Source organism: Hoplias malabaricus, chromosome 1 (genome assembly GCF_029633855.1).
Source record: "Hoplias malabaricus isolate fHopMal1 chromosome 1, fHopMal1.hap1, whole genome shotgun sequence".
Lineage (NCBI taxonomy): Eukaryota > Metazoa > Chordata > Actinopteri > Characiformes > Erythrinidae > Hoplias > Hoplias malabaricus.
The window spans coordinates 727,911-747,493 of NC_089800.1; the positions used below are offsets into that span (position 1 = coordinate 727,911).

The window sequence follows — 19,583 nt, forward strand, 5'->3', positions numbered from 1 at the left end:
TGTCTCAGACATTCGTTGCAATGTTTCAGCGTGAAGTGTAAAGCCTTCCTTGAAGAGCAGAAGCTAAAAGGACCCAAAGGTTAGACGAGCAGTCGTCCACAAACTTTTGGCCCTGCGGTGTAAGCCTGTTTACAGCGTTTGAGCCGAACTGTGCAGGAAACTGTGAGGCCGGTTTCTGAAAGCAGCGGACCTGAGAGGGGCTTGTGGAATGTCAACACTGACCCAGAGCTTTAAACGTTCACGTCTTTTGCCCAGTGTTTTCATCCCTAAAGGTCACAGGGTGGGCCCTGAGGTCACTCTCCAGACAGACCTCTGACGTTAACACGGAGCCTTTGTGCTTGATCTGCTCTGCTTCATCTGCAGAAGCAGAATGATCCATCTTTTCGACACCCGCCCGTCATTTACACAGTGAAGCATCTGTCAGAATCCGTCTGGCTCCTCATCTGAAGCTGAGATGTGTAATTACATCTGGGCACAGCTACATACGCAAGACTAGAATTCCTGGCCTTGGTGATAAAGTTACGTAATGTCGTAGTGTAAGTTCACCCCGTGAGTTTTAACCCTTGATTCACTTATGAATAATCTAATGTTATTCAGTATTCAATACCAACCAAATCATTTAGAATTAGAATCACTTTATTGGCCACTGTGCTGCACAGAGGAATTTGTTTTCCGCATTTAAAATGGTATGATAGAGGTACATTTGTGGCTATTAAAGGTACAAACAGTGTAATTTACCTTTAAAGATACAACAGTGGTGTTAAAGTCCAGTTGTGTTCCTTAAAGGTACATTACATTCTCTTCTCCAGAAGCAGGAGTGAATATCCTTAAGATTTCCTTATAGAACTGTGTGATATATAACAACATAATATAAGACATGGAGATGGAATGGGGCATATGAAATCATTCATTCATTCATTATCTGTACCTGGAACCATTGGGCTACACCCTGGAGGGGGCGCCAGTTCTTCACAGGGCCAAACACGCTCACACATTCACTCACACACTCACACCTACGAACAGTTTTGAGTCTCCAATCCACCTACCAACGTGTGTTTTTGGAGCGTGGGAGGAAACCGGAGCACCCAGAGGAAACCCACACAGACACAGGGAGAACACACCACACTCCTCACAGACAGTCACCCGGAGGAAACCCACGCAGACACAGGGAGAACACACCACACTCCTCACAGACAGTCACCCGGAGGAAACCCACGCAGACACAGAGAGAACACACCACGCTCCTCGCAGACAGTCACCCAGAGGAAACCCACACAGACACAGAGAGAACACACCACACTCCTCACAGACAGTCACCCGGAGGAAACCCACGCAGACACAGAGAGAACACACCACGCTCCTCACAGACAGTCACCCGGAGGAAACCCCCATAGTGTTGAGCTGCCTTTTCACAGAGGAAAGGCAAAAAAACAGCTGTGGATTTAACAAGACATGAAGTGTGTGGATCTTCTCCTGGATCTGTCGGGAGCAGGGCTGGGCGATAGGGCCCTGAAATAATATCACGATATTTCGCTGTGTTTTGGCGATAACGATATTCTTGGCGATACGAACAAAACACTGAAAAACACTTTTATTAATTTCAAGAACACACTGATGCAACAAAATAAATGTTATATTAATATTAATTATATTAAATTGAATATATTTCATATATATATATATATATATATCACTAAATTGTTTTATTGTTTTATTTAACAACAACAGTTTCAAATTTTCAAACAGAAAGAAGTGACAAAAGTAATCAGTAAACATTTGTTTATTTTGTAAACGACAGTAATTTAATGTAGTGTGTGAATAAAGAGCAAAAAGAAACAATTTTACAAGACGTAACCTTAAAGCTTCACAGTAAACAACAAAACAAACTCAGAATATCACCATCATCACCGCAGACGATACGATGTGGTACAGCTCTAGTGTGGAGCGTTTATCTGATGGGGAGTTGACCGTGGGATAATGAAACGAGTGAAACACATCACATTGTTCATTGCCAGTAAAGGGTCCAGCTGAGGATGAAAACGGCTCTTATTCCATTCCTGTTCCTTCTCGCAGTGTTGTGTTAGACCTGATCCCTCTATTCAGCTACAGATCCGTCAGAATCCGTCCGGTGTTTGGACGGTGTTTAAATATTGCTGGCCTTTCCCACCGTCTCTCTGCTACTGTTTATTTAGTGAGTGTCTCTCTCTCTCTTCCCCACCTATCTCTCTCTCTCTCTCTCTCTTCCCCACCTATCTCTCTCTCTCTCTCTCTTCCCCACCTATCTCTCTCTCTCTCTCTCTTCCCCACCTATCTCTCTCTCTCTCTCTCTTCCCCACCTCTCTCCCTCTCTGTCTCTCTTCCCCACCTCTCTCTCTCTCTCTCTCTCTCTTCTCTTTTCCCCACCTCTCTCTCTCTCTTTCTCTTTTCCCCACCTCTCTCTCTCTCCCTCTCTCTCTGTCTCTCTTCCCCACCTCTCTCCCTCTCTCTCTCTCTCTCTCTCTCTCTCTCTCTTTCTCTCTCTCTCTCTCTCTCTCTCTCTCTCTCTCTCTCTCTCTCTCTCTGTCTCTCTTCCCCACCTCTCTCTCTCTCTCTCTCTCTCTCTCTCTCTGTAGCCCGACCCTGACTCTGACCCACAGGAACCTGACGGGGAGCTGTAATGTAAACTGTGGCTGTAAGATTCACGAGTACGCCCCGGTCTGTGGCTCTGATGGAATAACCTACTTTAACCCCTGCCTGGCCGGCTGCAGCACGGTCGGAAACGACAGCACCGGGGTGAGCACCTCACTGACGCCGACGACTTTGATCCAACTTAAAGGAACACTCCCTAGTGTTTTTACCTTAAAATCATTGTGCTGTAATAGACCACTGACCTGTAATAGAGTATACACCCTCTGTCATTGCTTCTCTGGGCTCAGCACTGCAGAAACTGCACTATGTAACTTACAGAAGAAGGTAGGACCCCACCCTGGTTTCTGAACAGTGCAGTAAATATGAATTACTGTAGGTGGAGCCCCAGAGCAGATAACCCAAACCTTACCTAATGTTCCTTTAACTTTTGCCATCAGTGGAGTCTAGAAGCAGCAGGAAAATGGTCACAAACCTGTTTTTACAGAAACTATTTATTCCACATGAGTTATAGATCTGTGGAGCTCTGGAGAAACATCCCATAAAATACACTCAGTATTAAGGTATTAACAAAACTGTTATTTAGGAGAAATATGTACAAAAATAACCACAAAAACATGAATTAACAGTTTAAACGTTGATTTAACCGCAGTATCCTTTCGATCGTGTTGATTTATTTCTCCTATCACTGTCCAGTTCAAAGAGGGACTGCCCCCTTCATGTTTCTGTAAAGATCTCCAGCTTTTGACTTTACGTCTCAAGCCATTGATCACAGTTCATTTGCTGAATGCACCGCATTGACGTTGGGTTTAAAGCAGCTCCTGTTTAAAGAATCAATTTCCAATTTACTCAGAGCCTCCTGTCCTTGTCCCTCCATGCAGTCCGATCACCCAGGGTTTAGTTTAGTCCGATCTCTCCTCATTCACTGACGTTACGGCAGCTTTCCACGACTGACCCGCACTTCCCAGTTTCACTGAAATTCAGAAACGGGAACAGAATTACAACGAAAAGACAGGAAGCTCTGTTTTTTCAGAAGAAACTAGGTACGAAGTGCAGTGATTAGTTATGTTTCCAGTTCAAAGAAATCTTAAGATCCCTCTAATATCAGAAGAGTTATTGATTTGACGGATTAGAAATAATTGCAACTTTCTATAAATGTCTCCTGATGTTAAAGCATTAAAAAGCACAAATCTGTGAATGCTGAAAGTATAAACACTAAAGTAAATTCATTTGAAAATAAACGGAGGAAAGTAAAGAACAGTGAGAGACAAAAACGAGGAGAAAAATAACAGAAAATGTATAAATCAAATCAAAAACCATTTTAAAAAACAACCAGATTAACACTAGAACATAGACCTCTCAAAATGGTGATCTGTAATTCTGAGCTATTTATTTATCTCTCTCTCTCTGTCTCTATCTCTCTCTCTCTCTCTGTCTCTCGCTCTCTCTCTTTTTCTCTCTGTCTCTCTCTCTCTCTCTCTATCTCTCTTTTTCTCTCTGTCTCTCTCTCTATCCCTCTCTCTCTCTTTCTCTTTCTGTCTCTCTCGCTCTCTATCTCTCTCTCATACACCTCTCTCCCCCTCTCTCTCTCTCCTCAGATCCGTAACTACACGGACTGTGCGTGTGTACAGAGCCGACAGGTCATCACGCCTCCCTCTGCAGGACAGGGAAACCAGCTCCAGCTGGTCATCGTGAAGACGTACCTGAACGAGAACGGATTCACTCTGTCGGGAAAGTGTGACCGCACCTGCAACACACTCATCCCCTTCCTCATCTTCCTCTTCATCGTCACACTCATCACCGCCTGCGCTCAGCCCTCGGCCATCATCGTCACTCTCAGGTAAAAACGGCACAAATCGGTACCAACATCTCAAATGTGCAGACGTCCAGCTCCCGCTGGTGTTCCACATCGCAGACGTTCATCCGTTCATTGTCTGTGACCCGTATCCAGTTCCGGGTGGCGGTGGGTCCGGAGCCTACACAGAACCACACCCTGGAGTGGTGTTTTGTCCCCATCGTTCAGTCCTAGCTCTGTTCAGAACAGCTGGGTGTGTGTATGAAGTATCTGAGTGATAGTGAGGGATGAGCTAACTGCATTAATGATGGTGAAGCACACTTCAGACAGAAAATGGAAAGGAAAGGAAAAGCAGAGTGTCGTTGTAGAATCACTGCGCTGCAGAGCTTTCTCCTTTCACACAGAAACTGGTAGGAAACAGAAATGTGATCTCCGTGTCACCTGTGTTTTGTAGGTCAGTGGAGGAGCAGGAGCGGCCGTTTGCTTTAGGAATGCAGTTCGTTCTGCTGAGGACGCTGGGTAAGTTACAGCAGCTTGTGACACCTGCTCTATCAGCTCTCTACAAGCACACGGGTCAGGAACAAAATGTCCAGAGAACTGCGTACTTCATACTGATTGTAGAAACATCTCTCTCTCTCTCTCACACACACACACGCTCTCTCTCTCTCTCTCACACACACACACACACACACGCTCTCTCTCTCTCTCTCTCACACACACACACTCTCTCTCTCTCACACACACTCTCTCTCTCTCTCTCTCTCTCACACACACACACTCTCTCTCTCTCTCTCTCTCTCACACACACACACTCTCTCTCTCTCACACACACACACTCTCTCTCTCTCACACACACACACTCTCTCTCTCTCTCTCTCTCTCTCTCACACACACACACACACACTCTCTCTCACACACACACACACACACTCTCTCTCTCACACACACACACACACTCTCTCTCTCTCTCACACACACACACTCTCACTCTCTCACACACACACACACTCTCTCACACACACACACACACACACACTCTCACTCTCACCCCCCCCCCCCACACACACATTGTCAAATGCTTTGTGATGTTGAATGTTTGTAATTGTTTGAGAAGCTGTGTCCTGAAACTCATTCCTAGTTTATGATGTCACCTAGTGGACGTACGGAGTTATACATCAATTATTGGACTGTGGAAGAACTCTGTATTTCAAGTTCTTAGTTTTTAAATTCTAAAGCAGATGTCTTCCCAATTTTCTTCATAAAAACACTTAGATGTTACTCACATGACAATATTTTCATGGTTTTTAACATCATTGTGTAGAAATATTCCACCAAACACTTATGATACATAATAAAATCTGTAAAACAGGCGACGTCTTTCTCTGTAACTCTCCCCCTCTCACGTTCTCACTTGCAGCCTACATTCCAACGCCGATCTACTTCGGCGCTGTGATCGACACCACGTGTATGCTATGGCAGCAGGACTGCGGCGTGCACGGCTCCTGCTGGGAGTACGACGTCACTTCCTTCCGCTTCGTCTACTTCGGCCTGGCCGCCAGCCTCAAGTTCGTGGGCTTCGTCTTCATCTTCCTCACCTGGTACTCCATCAAGTCCAAGGAGGATCGTCTGGAGCGCTGGAGGCAGAGCCTGCCGCCCCTGGGTACCATCAGCGACATGGTGTGCCACGCCGGCGGCCGAAAAAGCCACGCCCGGACCCGCTCCTGTCCCATCTTCACCCCCCGACCCGAGGCCCTGGAGCCACACCCTCCGCCCCTCTGTCGTGGCCACAGCAGCCAGAGCTGCCCTGGGAACGCCCTCAAAGCAATAACACCCCGCTCCACCCAGGACATCCGGGCTCATGTCTAGACGCTGTGAGGGAGGAGGTTAAAAACGCGAGGGTGCAGGGGTAGTAGTGGTCCAACTTCAGCTGTTCTCAGGGGCCAAGCGTTTCTAGCCCTGGCCCCGACTCCCTTACTCCACGTGCCTTCCTGTCCCACGGCTTTGGACAATTGCTCCCCGACCCACCCTCTGCTTCGGCGGTGCCTAGACGCATCCGTTTTTGTTTTTGTTTAAAAGGTGCCATCAGCTCATATCACGGAAGCAGACTGAACAAAGACGATGGAGGAACTCTGGACTTGTACATTGTAAAAGATGATATAAATGGTGCTAAATGAGGCGGGGTAGCGGGGTGTTGACCATGTTCTCTCTACTGTATTATGTTTCAGATCTCAAGATGGTGATCATACAGCACCACAAGCACAACTGAGAAACCCGTACTATGCAAGCGTTACCACGATGCCCCTCTGTGTCATACTTTCTACTATGTATCTCTTCAGCCCATCAGTATTCCATATGCCAATCAAGGACATGCTTCAGACTGTGTGTGTGTGTGTGTGTGTCTGTGAGAACGTTGGTGATGTGAAAAGTCCACTCTGCTGTGTGTTCCACTCCCATCTCTGGGCCATTAGAGGCACTTTCAGAAGCTCTGAGGGGGACCCGTGTTTCTGCCTCTGGATTATCCCCACTTTTCAGTGCCTAAGGCAGGAACACATGGACCATTCCTCCTCTTCCTCATCATCATCATCATCAACCCTAGAACGCTCAGTGTTAGAAATCCAGTTGGACTCTTTCCACAAGTGTTCTGTAAACACCAAGCAGGGATTAAAAAAAAAGAAACAAAGCCAAAAAAAAAACCCCTTGACCCTTGGAGCTCAGTGGCATGTGGCGATCAGCACGGAACGGTTTACTGAGCAGAAGGAGCATGGTGTAGTGTCAGCGGATCTGATGGACTCACGTTTCCTCCCACTGCTGTTAACGAGCCCGAGCACCACCTTGATGCTTTAGCAATAGTACGACAGTAAACTGGCCTCAGCGCTTTGATTCTCAGTCTCAGTAATATCAGGATTTATGGCCGGAAGCATGTTCTCTCTCTGAGAAGTGTGGCTTAAAACACCAACAGCTGCTCTCTCCTCTTGCACTCACCAGTTTTAAATGTAAAGATTTATTCGATCAAAAACGCCTTCACTTAAAGCCGAGGAAATGTAAAGAAACTGAAGCTGTATCCTCTGCTGCTGCATGGTGTAGAGTAGCTCTTAGACATTTAGGACGTGTAGCACAGCATGTACAACCCATCCGAATGACATATAAAGCCGGCACATAACTAATCTGTGATGTTCACGTTCCTATGGCAATATACTGGGTCTTTTACGGTTAAACGAGTTATGAATTACGAGTTCAGCCCTTTGGACCAGGCACCAACTGGCCACTTTATTATAGAACTCTAATCTACACTCATTGTCCATTTTATCAAGTCCACTTTGAGGTGCACTTTGTGTTTCTCTGTCTACAGACGACGGTATGGAGCCCCTAAATGGACATGTGTAAAAATATATGTCGGTGATGTCCCAGGCAATCACAGGGAAAACTTGCGTGCATTACCCGCTGTGGCCTGTGGATGGCACTAAAACACCATTCACTCAGAGCTGCTGTAGTGATGGCTGACAGTTGATGCAGTACATTTCTCTAATAAAAATCGACTTATGTGTTTAGAACTGGCCTCAACTACAAACATAAACTACAAAAATGTTTCAGTGCTTAAACGATGACCATTTGAAACAGCAGGGGGTGCCCCATGACTCAGTGAAGACTCAGAACCCGAGTAATTCATCCAGTAAAATGAAACTGACTAAAGGTAAAATGCTTGAAAATGGATCCACTGACATGAAAAGACTGGAATGAAAAAGGCAACACTCTCATTCCCAACTGCCCAATGAAAATAATCCAGTCCAAATACAAGTCCAGACACTGATGATCACTGGTGCCAGCTTTAACTTCACAAACGAAACCCAACAAATGACCCACAATGAAAAAGGCTATTGTTCCCCTGCCACCGGTCAACGCTCTGGTTGCTGCCCCTCACCCCCGCCCTCAGATCATTCGGTTTAATATCTCCATGTGCTCACCGCTGCTCTAGAGGCTGGAACGTATGAGCAATATTCCACAGAGGTACCATCTAGCGGCCAGAGGCGGTACTGCGCTTAACCTTTCCCTACGCTGCCTGGAGAATCACCCGAGTTTATTGTTGTCAAATAATCCCAAGGTAATTATTTTGAGGGAAAATAAATCTCACTTCACCGTGTCATTTAACTGATGTTTTCTTTTTCTGCGTCCCCTTAGGGCTCCGTTTTACAGTCAACACAGTTACAGTCCCAGGGAACTCTGGTAGTGTGTTGGTGCTAAACTGTGATTCATGTGAAGACCCTTAGATTAAACACATCAAACTACATTCCACATTAAATCAAGCTTGCAGTACCTAATAAAGCGGCCAGTGGGTGTTTATTAAACGATGATCCGCGCTGTGAATCAGTTTTTCTAAAAGTATATACAGTATTGTGAGACCCTCTTTAGCGGTTAGCGCTTGGGCGCACTTTTCTGGGGGACGCTGGTAGACTGTGGACTACACTGCAACTGTAGATGTGTAAGTGGGGCGTTTTAAAGATGGCGTACTAATTAGCTAGAACCTTTTAGACTAACCCAGTTGTAACAAATGTAGACAACCACGCGACAGGCGGAGGAAATAAGAAACAGTACGTTGTTTTGTTTTCTGCGCCTGGATTTCCTAAGGTACCCGCGATATTCCTCACGTGTTGGCTTTCATTTCAGTGGATTTCCTTTTGCGAGGTGGTTTTTACTTAAATGGAGAGGGGCTTAGAGAACCGTGTAATGGCTGAACAGTTGGAGCTCCTCTTGAGTGAGCGTCATGGGGAGGACCTTACGAATACAAAACCAGGTAACAGTGTGCTTAGGGGCAGCATTTGTGTGGCCACTCAGAGGCCTGTCTCCAGCTGCGTGGAGGCCAACCTGCGCCATACAGAGGTCAGATGGTGTAACTGAAGCCTTCAGAAGTGTCGGCGCAGGTCTGTGAGAGGGTTATCATCACCGTCCTGTCAAAAACATCTGAAATTTCAATGGAAGTCAATGTGAAAAGATTTTGGAGCATTTCTATTGGTCCGTTCATCACAGATTGTAAAAATGGAGATACATGTTTTTATTGGACAGCGACTCCTGTGTCACTGCAAATGCTGCTCTTCAGCTGTGTTCCCCAAAGCTTGTTTATTAGTACTAGTATTAGTATTATTTATTCCTATTATAATATTTATGCCCTGACTGTGCCACTGCTTTGGAAGCGGAGGTGGTGTGACCCTGTGTTGAAGTGGTCAGTGGTTTTCGGGGTCATTGTACTTTCACTATTACTTTTGCCTGTCGTGACAAAGAAGCCTGAGAGGCCAAGACCTCCTCCAGCTGTTTCTCAAACATATCTCCGTCTCTGTGTGGCTGACCCCCACCCTTTCCCGCTGATCTGAGACCAGGTGGGAGCTGGTTCACAGTCTTAAAACGATCTGGTTCCGAATCACCGTGGGAGGGTGGCGTTCATCCAAAGTCTGTCTCTCTGTCTGTAGCGCTGTCAGCATCTTGGGTTTGTTCACGAGGATTATTTCAGGTAGAGCTTTTACTTTTGAGTTTCCTTTCAGTCGGCCTGTTATCTGCACTGTATTTATTGAGACGAAAGAAGAAGATCTGTGGCGGAAAGTTCAAGCTCCTGCTCTGTGTTCCTCAGGAACAGAAGTGAAAATTTGTGAACACTTTGGTTTACAAATAACCTTGAATACTTGATATTTGTCATTAAAAATGATGGAAAAAAAAACACATTTTGGGTCTTGGGTCTTGCTCTGTCCACTCAGAACAAAGAAGTCTGAGCCACATGCTGTAAAGGCACTTTATTAAACTGATTTATTTTCACTGGTCACATAAAACACTTCTGTTTTCACTTCATCTTTTTTTATAAAGTTAATCAATATTGAAAAATGATCAAAAATGGATTAGCTGCGCTAGCTGCACTGTGTAGATGATTAGACTTCCTCGTTTTCAAACAGTAAGGATCCTGAAATCAACACGTAGTGGAAAGTGTGTAGAGGCTGCCATCTTGTGCTCAAGAGGTGGAAGTGCATGTTAAACTTTTTTTTTCTTCCTGATATTATTTATTCAGAGGTCGGATATTTACTTCTATTTAGATTAATTATATCTTAATTACATCTTTATATTAAATATATCGAATATATGAATTTTTGTTTTTTACATTTTTAAAGCCCTCTGGAAAAAAATGGAGACTCCACATTTAGCCCCGCCCCCCGCCCCCAGTCCAGAGGAAGCTCGAGTCCCAGTGTAGTTTTTTTACGACTGTAACCACAGGCATTATGACGTCTGAATGAGCGCTGGAACTGAGGTCATTTTGTGCCGTTAAAAACAGACAAACACAACACTTAAGAAAAAAAGCTGAACTTTTATTTTGAAAGGACAAACTACTGTCAAATGACTTGAATGAAATGAAAAGCTTTAAACTGTTGAGCGTGAAATATATATAAAGCAGCTTTGTCTTTGCTCTGTAGTACCATTTAAGCAGAAAATATGTACAAAATAAAAGGCCAAAAAAATAATAATAATTAAGAAGAAACACTTTCAAAAGCATCGGAGATCAAACTTACAATAATTCTGACTAATAAATACCCATCATTTTTCCATTTCTTCATAAGTGATACATCTTTACAAGGAAAATCAGTTAAACTCGCGACAAGCAGTGCCCCCTTGAGGATGGAAATGAACTGATTCAAGAACAGCACGCGAAGGCCAAAGAAAGCAAACACATTATTTCTGATTGTGCATCATTATTATTAGCTTTTTCTTTTCTTTTTTTTTGCGCTTTGTGAAAATCAGACACAGAAGCTGAAGGTATGATGGATGTCACATGCAGTAGCTTTAGAAGGTTGGTCCAGGCTGGTGGTGGGAGTATGTACATCACGTCTGGCTTTGCTTTGGTCCGATTAGGACAACGCCGACCCGACCACCTTCGTCTGTGGTGTTCGGAGACGTGGGCGACACTGAAAGCTGCTTCTTTTTTTCCCGTCCTTGCATAATATAATCATTTAGTTTTAACGTCTGCATAATATATGCAGAATTCATCCACAAACGTATACACTTACATCCGTCATTTCTGCCGAAACATTCGGGATACAATCGAAATGGAGTCTCCTCCACAGAAGAGTTCCGTCAGCGCGAAGCTTAGCTGTGTTCATTTGTTACAAACACTTCCCACATTCTGAGGAAAAGTTGGCTTTTCTTAATAAAATAGTTTGTCAATGATAGAGATTAGAATTCTCTGAAATCTACAGAAATTAGTTACAAAATGTTAGTGTAGTTCTCTGTTCTCTGTAGGCAACGATCACGCGCCACAAAGCGCCGCGACAGTGATTTTAGGAAATAGGTCATAGGTAGACAGTTCACTCCTCTCCGTTAGAAAAGAAATCCTCGACACTCTTCAGATTAACGATAGGCACGTTGAGTAAACTTTTGTTTTTCTTATTAACTCATAATACAAGCCGCTCCTTTATTGCCCAACTTTGTAATAAATTACTGAACACCACTGAAATGATAAACGTGAAATAATTTAAACTAAAACCTTACGTCAGATCTGTTTCACACAGGTTAGTGACTGAATGGATTTCCCCTAGAAACATCCCACAAAAAAAAAGAAGCTGCTTTGCTTTCACTGCCCCGGAGCGCCGGGAGCCTCAGGTGTTCAGTGGGTGATTCGGAAAAATCGAATAAATAACTCGGAACACAAGGAATAAATAAAGAAACAAGTAGTAAATGGTAAAGAGAAATCACAGTTAGCCGCCTTTCTTCACGACGAGTGATTTACGAGCGAGAGATTCTCCGTGTGGTTTGTAAAATAAATAAACGCTCAGTGACTCGACACCAAACACGGCGCCGAATCACTTCAACCGCAACCGACTCCTCGCCCCCGGCTCCACGTTCATTGATATTTTCACAGATAAAGTGCTAAGGAGCCTTCGGGCGGGGAGTCGGGCGCCGTTCAAAATCCCGACGAGTCTTTTTCTTTAATGTGTGTGTGAAACAGGACGAGTCCCTCCCTTTAGCTTCGTGATTCAGTAAAGACCCGACGAACACGAGGGAGAGGAAGCGCCCCCGCGAGGGCGGGTAAAATGCTGCTGGGGGTTTGGTGGAAAAAAAAAGAAATAAGGAAAAAGAAAAGCCAAATAGGGTCCATCACAGCAATGGTCACAATACATTGCTTCCAAAAGCTAGAAAAAGTCCCTGAGGTGCGTAAATCAGCATTTTTAACTTCAAAAACACTCCCATGTGCCCCCTGTTTAAAGGTCATATAAATAATCTTATATAATAGTCATAATATTAATGATAACACCAATGTGGGTGAGGACTCTTAACCTTCAGGCCGTATGTACAAACTGTCAAAAAAAACAAATGTTAGCTGCCAATTCGATGGCAATAATAATAATAAAGATAATACTAATAATAATACAAATGTTCTGCTTACTTTTTAAAGGCAAATGATGGAAAATAATAATAATAATAATAATAATAATAATAAATCTCAGCTTCGGACAGAGGCCCAAACCGGCCTCGATAAACAACAACATTACACCAGGAAAAAAACCTGTTTTCATTTACAATCGCAGAATCAGTCTAGTGTTACACCATCGTCAACATCAGCCTCCACCTCACACTTTCACGTACTCCATCACAGACAACTTAATGGCTTCTTCCAGCATCTGATTGTCCGTGAAGGTGGCTGGGGGCTCGGGGACAGATTCGGACAAACCGATGAGCGACTCCAAGAGGCACGTTCCGGAGTCGCCGGCCGAAGGGAGGCTGGAGTACCCAGGCAGCTGGAACTGAAAGCAGTTGTCCAAATGCTCGTATTCCTTCAGGGAGTTGTAAAGTGAGGTGGGTCCTAGGCAGGGGAAACCGTCAAAGAACTCCAAGTCGGATTCCGAGGACAGGCTGAGGTCCATGTAACTGGCCGAACGGTCGACTGAAGGGGAGGGCGTGTTGGGCACGGAGCCGCTGTGAAAAAGGCCGTTGCCTTGATTTGCGTTTTCATCCAAGAGTTCGGAAATGGACGCAGCTCTGCTGTCCGTGACGGAGTCCGCTGGTGAGGCGTAATCGCCCCTGTCCGTGTTTTCTGCGCCGCTGAAGATGCCGTACCCTGCAGACGACAGGTCAGTCCTCCTCTGCTCTTGCCGGCGGCTGTCGTTCACGCTTTGAACTGCGCAATCCTCGTTATCCGTGTCGCTAAAGCTTAGGATTCGCGTGAGTCCGTTCTCGTCCACGTCTATGGACGACTGCTCGCTCCGAGGCCTCTCGCCCGCCTCGGAGTCCTCGCTCTGACCCGAAGAACTGGAAGAGTCTGTCATGTCGCTGCTGCAGCTGTTCTCCCCCGCTGCTGCCAACTCAGAGTTGAAATGGAAGCTGGAGCCGTCGCCCTCTGGTGGCCGGAGATCTGCGCCGTTCTGCTCGCCCTGAGCCGCCTCGCTCTCGGACGCGTGCTCCTCCAGACGCTTCTCCAGCTCCAGCTTCATGACGGTGTGGATGTAGTGGGTCTGGACGCGGCTGGGGTTGAATTCGATGCGGCCCTCCGTGTTCCCGCAGCCGTCCTTGGTGCAGCCGCAGGGGAAGGACGAGTGGTCCATCTGCAAAAAAAAAAAAAAAAGTCATTTTCTAAGTCAACACCTCAGATATGACATAATGTACTCAGATCAGATCAGGACCCGACCAGGACCGAGAACTTGACTCTTTATCAAAGTCCTTCAGCACCCACCTGACACTTGATGCCTGCCAGGCTACAGCTGCAGGTTTCAGGTTCGCAGAAGCCCTGACAGCTACAGCCACAGTCTTCCCGTGAAAGACGGAGCGCATGCAGTTGTCTCTTCTCTTCCTTATCGATCTTCTTCACACCGGCAGCCTTCAGGATGGCGTGCCTCCTCTTGGACGGGTACGGGTGCAGAAACGAGCCGCTATCCAGGTTCACTCCGCTGAGGTCGATCTCCTCCTCGGGGATGTCTTCCACAGTCAGTCGGTCAGCTTCCTCAGACTCCTGAGTACCGTTTTTAGTCAGCTGTCAGAGAGAGAGAGAGTTATAGATCCGCTGTCCTTTGCGCTTTTGTTTCACACAGATTGCCCCTGTGGCTGCTCTATTGATCCCTGATGTGATTGCTGTGTACGCAGCAATTCGTATTATTGTATTATGCCTTGTACTTTGTATATTTATCCAATATAACCACGCCAGCAATGCCAATACACTTTGTGTGTCTGTCAAGTACGAAGCTCTGCTGAACAGGCTCAAACAAACACTGGGGGATTTATTAGATTTCTGGTGCAAGGCACTGTTTTATGAACTCCACCAGTGGAGTGTGGCATCAAGTAAAAAGTTCCCGTTGTTCTCACGGCTCTGTACTCGTGCCCTGCTGGATTTCAAGGCCATGTTAACAGTATATTATTGTACCTTCTGTTTAAGGGCCTCCAGCTTCTCTTCCCTCAACCTGTTCTTCAGCTTCTCTCTCCGCAGGTGGCGCTGTTCGACGGCGAACTCGGCGAGTGTGTATTTTCTCTGGACGCTGTGTCTCTGTACCATGCCCAGACTGCAGCCGCCTCGGCTGGGGACGCTGGTGAAGCCCTGGCATCGCGGGAAGAAGAAGACGGTCACCTGATCGAACTGGACGTTTCCTCTCCGCGGACGCTTGGACTTCTTCAGGATGGAGGTGGCTGTGAGCAAAGACAGAAGAAGAGGGGTCAGGTTGATAGCTACATAAACAAACAGAAATATTTGAGGCATCTATGTAAACTGTAAAGTATATTGTGTTTCAGGTTCATAATATTAACAAACAACAACAGCAGCAGCTTTACTTTATTAATAATGCTCTGTAAAAGTAAAGCTCAGGTTTAATTCCAAGTTCCAAGGAGCCGCTCGGTGTTTATCTAAGGTTCAGGAGCAGTGTGAGGACACGAAGTGCAGAAACCAAAATGAACCTGAATGGAAGAATAACGAGGCCCGTGTTAATGTGTGAGTAACGAGTGTGTCTGTGTGTGTGGGTGTGGGTGAAGGTGTGTGTGCACGCGCGGGTACGTCTTTGAACGAGAGACGCAATGTTCCTTTCCTTGGAGCTCATCGGGGAGTGTTTATGTGGGAACTGTGCCAGTTCTAATGGGAAGACTTGGAGTGGCTAAGTCTCTTGTGTAAACATCAGGATCAGAGCAGTGCACCGTGAGCTACAGCTTTTAACAGGCCACTAGGGGGCAGACCAGACAAAGCTTAGACCACTCCAGCATCTTCATGAAAACACTAGACTCAAACAAAGAAAAAAAAACACTTTTTGCATTCATTAACTGCCAGTTACACCTGGTATTTCCTAACTTTTAACTTAGGGGAGAACTGCTCGTTTTCTTTGGGCTTGTTCTTTCTGATATGTTTAAAGCACCATGCAGCACCTGGTCCGTTTCCAACAGAGAGGGACATATGAAAGTGATGATATACTGTGCATCACTGTGAATCATTCCGATATCAGACGCAGCGTCTCTCTACTCGGGACATGCCTGAGATTTCTCAGGCCGCCTCCCATTTGGATCAAAGAGACCATCCTCTGCATCTCTCTCGCACAAATAAACAGTCCTCCCAGGAATTTCCCCTTGGCGGCGACAGCAGGGTCGCAGTGGTGAGAGTAAATGTTTTGGAGGTTTGAGGCTTCCGGCCAGAAGGACATTTGGAGCCACACGGTTCTCAGGACAGGGGGCAAAAACTTGTACACAATAACAGAGGCGTGGACAACAAGACGACATTCGACTCACAGAAAACACGATAAACAACTCCCCATAAGTCCCTCCTGTTCCTTCCCTCAACTTTTATCCCACACCACAGTTGAATTAAATGTTATGAAGAACGACTACAGCTGATCTGAGAGCAGTTTAGCCGTTCTTCTCCTGGACTTCCTCTGAGCAGAAATACTTAGCACTCACTTGTTAACCTCTTTTCCTGCTTTAAAAAAATAAAAAATAATAAAAGCCGGGCTGCCAGCTCTCTGATTCCTATCGGCAAAAAGGGATGGACACACTGTCCCACAGCTGGTCTCCATTAAACACTCAGCCCACTGGGAACCCCACTGTGTACACATGCGCGGACTACCACAGGCTTCTGTAAGCACGCTTTCCTCTTATCGCACACAGGCTCTCGAACACAAAACGTGCCAGAGAGGGCTTTTGGAGGGATGCCATTGGACAAAGTTCTTCATACTCAGCCTGAATCCACTTTCCAGCCCTGGGCTTTTCTTACTGCTGCAAGGAATTGTGCTAAAAGGCAATTCAGAGGTTTATTTAACTACCAGGAGTTACCAAATCCAGACCTCACTAACCTCGGTTTTCAGTGGACTGCACATAATGAACATATACACCCCCTTTAAGCAGTGGTCTTTACAAGAACATGGACTGGAGCTCGGGATTTAAAGTCTTATTTTGGACCTGAGCACCAGGAATCATCCTCTACAGCGAATTTTTATAAGGAATCAAGCTCCAGCTGCTCCGTTTATCTACAAATAAACAGACCGGACTGTGAAATAATTTCCGCTTCACTCCTCTCCATCCCCTCCTTCTGTACCCCGTATCTCCATCTCTCTCTCTCTCTCTCTGCACCTGTGCTGGGGGGCGTGCCAGGTGCACACAAGGCTTGGTGTGTTCTCGCTCTCTTTCCTGGCCTACTGCCACACCCCACTCATTGGCTCCCTGCCCTGCCATCCTGGGAACCACACAACTGTTTGGCCTGCTTCTTCCACCCCTGTGAGCCCCTGATCTCCACTACTGCTGCACTGTAAGCTCTGAGCCATTCAATAATGGTTCCGGAAGCAAAAGGTGACCTTGTAAAGGTCTCGCGGCGTACATCACTGCTTCAGGAGGAAGCTAAAGGCGGCGGCTGCTACAGAATCGAGCACAAGCACCGCTGCCCCTAATCAGCCAGGACAAGGACCGTGTGGAGAGAAGGGTCACGAGAGGAGGCCGTTTCACCGCATAAGGAATTGGAATAATATCAAATGACATGACATTTACTGATAGCCGTTTTTAAAACCGTGAAAAGGCGAGACGACGAGGTGCGGAGGAGCCCAAACTCACTGCTGAATGTCGTCGATGGTGAGCTGGGGTTGCTGGGGGTGGAGTCCAAAGTGTCCGAGTAGCAGCTCTCTCCGTCCGAGTCCCATCCGGAATATGCAGACGAGGAGAGAGACGAGGGCGAAGACGAGGAGTAGCACGGGTCTTCCTCCACCTCCTCAAACTTCCTCTTCAGAAGCCCGCTCATGGCGCCGGAGTGCAGATCTGCAGCACAGAGAGAAGACTTATTAGCATGGCAGCATAATGAGCTTAGCTATTAGCATGATTCCTGCTACAAGTGTGGTGATTAACGAGAAGACAAAGGGACGTCCTGAGGGTTAATTGTGAAGGATGCAGCATGGATACATTCATCAACGTGGTGTGTGACAATGTCAAGAGTGATGCCTGCTGTGGAAACAGTGCTGTGAAATTACACCTGCCTTCAGTGCACTGCTTAAACACTAGGTAGTAGTTTTTATTTATTTGTTTTACATTAAATGATTCAGAGAAAAGAAATGGTACAATGGTGATTTGGAGGTTCACAAAAACATCTTTACACCCAAAATCTCCTTCTCAAACATGGTTCTTTAAGGAGCCAACACAAGCTCATCCAGGGCTAGGCGTAAGAAGTGCATTAAGAACTGAAACCAGAGTCTAAAGCCACAATGTACTTTTGCAAACAGTTCACAGAAGGTTTTTCCAATGTGTTCCAGTGTGCTGCCTCTGTCAGGCCTTCACTACCAGCAGCTGACCACATTTTACACAGGCCCTCAGCAGTGAAACCAACAGGAAACAATCAATCATGTCCCTCCAGCACAAGTCAACAATTACCAGACCCTTCACCCACTTCCAAATCCAATCAGCCGAGCAAATACATTGATCAGCGGAGGAGAAAAAGCACAGAGCAGCGCAGCAAGCTTCAACAGCGCTGATGTGCGAACGCAAGTCACTGTACGAACCTCTGTAGTAAATATGCGTCTTGCTGGGTGTAGTAAACATGTTTGTTATAATTCCTCACCCAGAATGCCTTTCTTTCCTCTGCTTTCTGCAGCAATGAAAACAATCAAGCCTTTGGTGAGGAGAGAAATGGCCGGGCCGCGTTAACGGCCTTAAGGGGCTTTGCGTGGGAAGAATGTGCTCCTGAGTGAACTCTTCTGGCTCGTGATGGTCTGGCCCCGAGACATTCCCCAGCAGCGAGCTCACCTCGGGCCCTGAGCTGGGGCTTCGCTCCTCAGCTGCTGACACATGTGCAGAGGAAGGAAGGAAGGAAGAGCCTCCAGTCAAGCGTAATAGAAGTGTTCTCGCTTCACTGACATTACAAAACACTCCGTTTCAAACTGCTTCAGAAACACACAGCAGGAACAACATCGTACAAACAAAAAAAACTGCACACTAAATTAAAACGGAGCAGATTTTACTGAATCCTTTAACAACCGGACCGTCGGCCTGGATCTTTATTTACACAACACACTTTATTTTTTTAAGTGGTTACATATTTCACCTCCCAAAACAAGCAGCGTGTAGTTTAAAAAACACGTCCACAGTGTTGTTCCTATGACAGGAAACTCACACTCATATTTCCTTATTGCTCCAGTAACGCGACACATTCAGCTGCGTGAGCACATCATTTAATACAAAGTGTAAACAAAAAGAAAACCTCTGTTCTTTCAGACAGTTTTGACGTAGATAATTTGCTCATCTTCCTGGAAGGCTGCACACTGCGTCGACTACAGTGGAAGAGTTGCAAAACCAGGCTTGTTCACACCAACCGAGCCACTTCTGAGAAGCGACAGACAGTCGTGACTGGAAGACGATACAGGTCAGGAGCGCTGTCTGGGCCGCGTCACAAAAACACGTCTGAAAAACACTGATTCATCTCTTCCAAACAGAACCTCTCCTCTAGAACCCAATTAAAAGTGTACTGTGAAAAAGGAGGAGAATGAGGACGTCGCGTTAAACCACACAAGGCTCATGCTGAGGTTTTTAAACCCTTCAAATGCTCAGCGCATGTTGGTTTCATAGCAGTACCATCGTTTTACTGAGCCCTGCGATTTAAAGGATTTCACTTCACTACAGAACTAACACGCAATGGATGTTCAGAAAGCCTCTTGTGAAACTAGTTTTACAGCTTCACAGAACTGATACGACCGTGACA

General features: G+C 46.0%; 2 protein-coding genes across 5 annotated transcripts in view; one reads left to right on the plus strand and one right to left on the minus strand.

Annotated features, from left to right (window-relative positions):
• The window catches only part of LOC136664857 (solute carrier organic anion transporter family member 5A1), a 51,563-nt gene extending 41,323 nt beyond the window's left edge, over positions 1-10,240 (plus strand). For 3 of the 4 annotated variants that reach the window (XM_066642314.1, XM_066642323.1, XM_066642336.1), the window contains 4 exons: positions 2,613-2,772; positions 4,224-4,465; positions 4,875-4,939; positions 5,838-10,240. In XM_066642314.1, coding sequence (XP_066498411.1) covers positions 2,613-2,772; positions 4,224-4,465; positions 4,875-4,939; positions 5,838-6,286 — 916 coding nt within the window. In that variant the 3' untranslated portion in view covers positions 6,287-10,240. The remainder of the gene's footprint in view (positions 1-2,612; positions 2,773-4,223; positions 4,466-4,874; positions 4,940-5,837) is intronic. The other variant, XR_010795186.1, reaches the window with a different exon arrangement.
• Positions 10,241-10,740: 500 nt separating this feature from the next.
• csrnp1b (cysteine-serine-rich nuclear protein 1b) lies at positions 10,741-19,484 on the minus strand. Its single transcript, XM_066642348.1, has 4 exons — positions 17,453-19,484; positions 14,802-15,061; positions 14,118-14,414; positions 10,741-13,989 (listed from the first exon to the last, which is right to left on the minus strand). The coding sequence occupies exons 1-4, from the start codon at positions 17,634-17,636 to the stop codon at positions 13,018-13,020; spliced, it is 1,713 nt and encodes a 570-aa protein (XP_066498445.1). The 5' UTR covers positions 17,637-19,484; the 3' UTR covers positions 10,741-13,017.
• Positions 19,485-19,583: the final 99 nt, after the last annotated feature.

Coding starts and splice junctions, on each gene's coding strand:
- csrnp1b (XM_066642348.1), bottom strand. CDS start 17,636: ATGAGCGGGCTTCTGAAGAGGAAGTTTGAGGAGGTGGAGGAAGACCCG. Junction 15,062..17,452: donor ACCATCGACGACATTCAGCA/GTGAGTTTGGGC, acceptor CTTTGCTCACAG/CCACCTCCATCCTGAAGAAG. Junction 13,990..14,117: donor TGGCAGGCATCAAGTGTCAG/GTGGGTGCTGAA, acceptor TTTTTTTTGCAG/ATGGACCACTCGTCCTTCCC.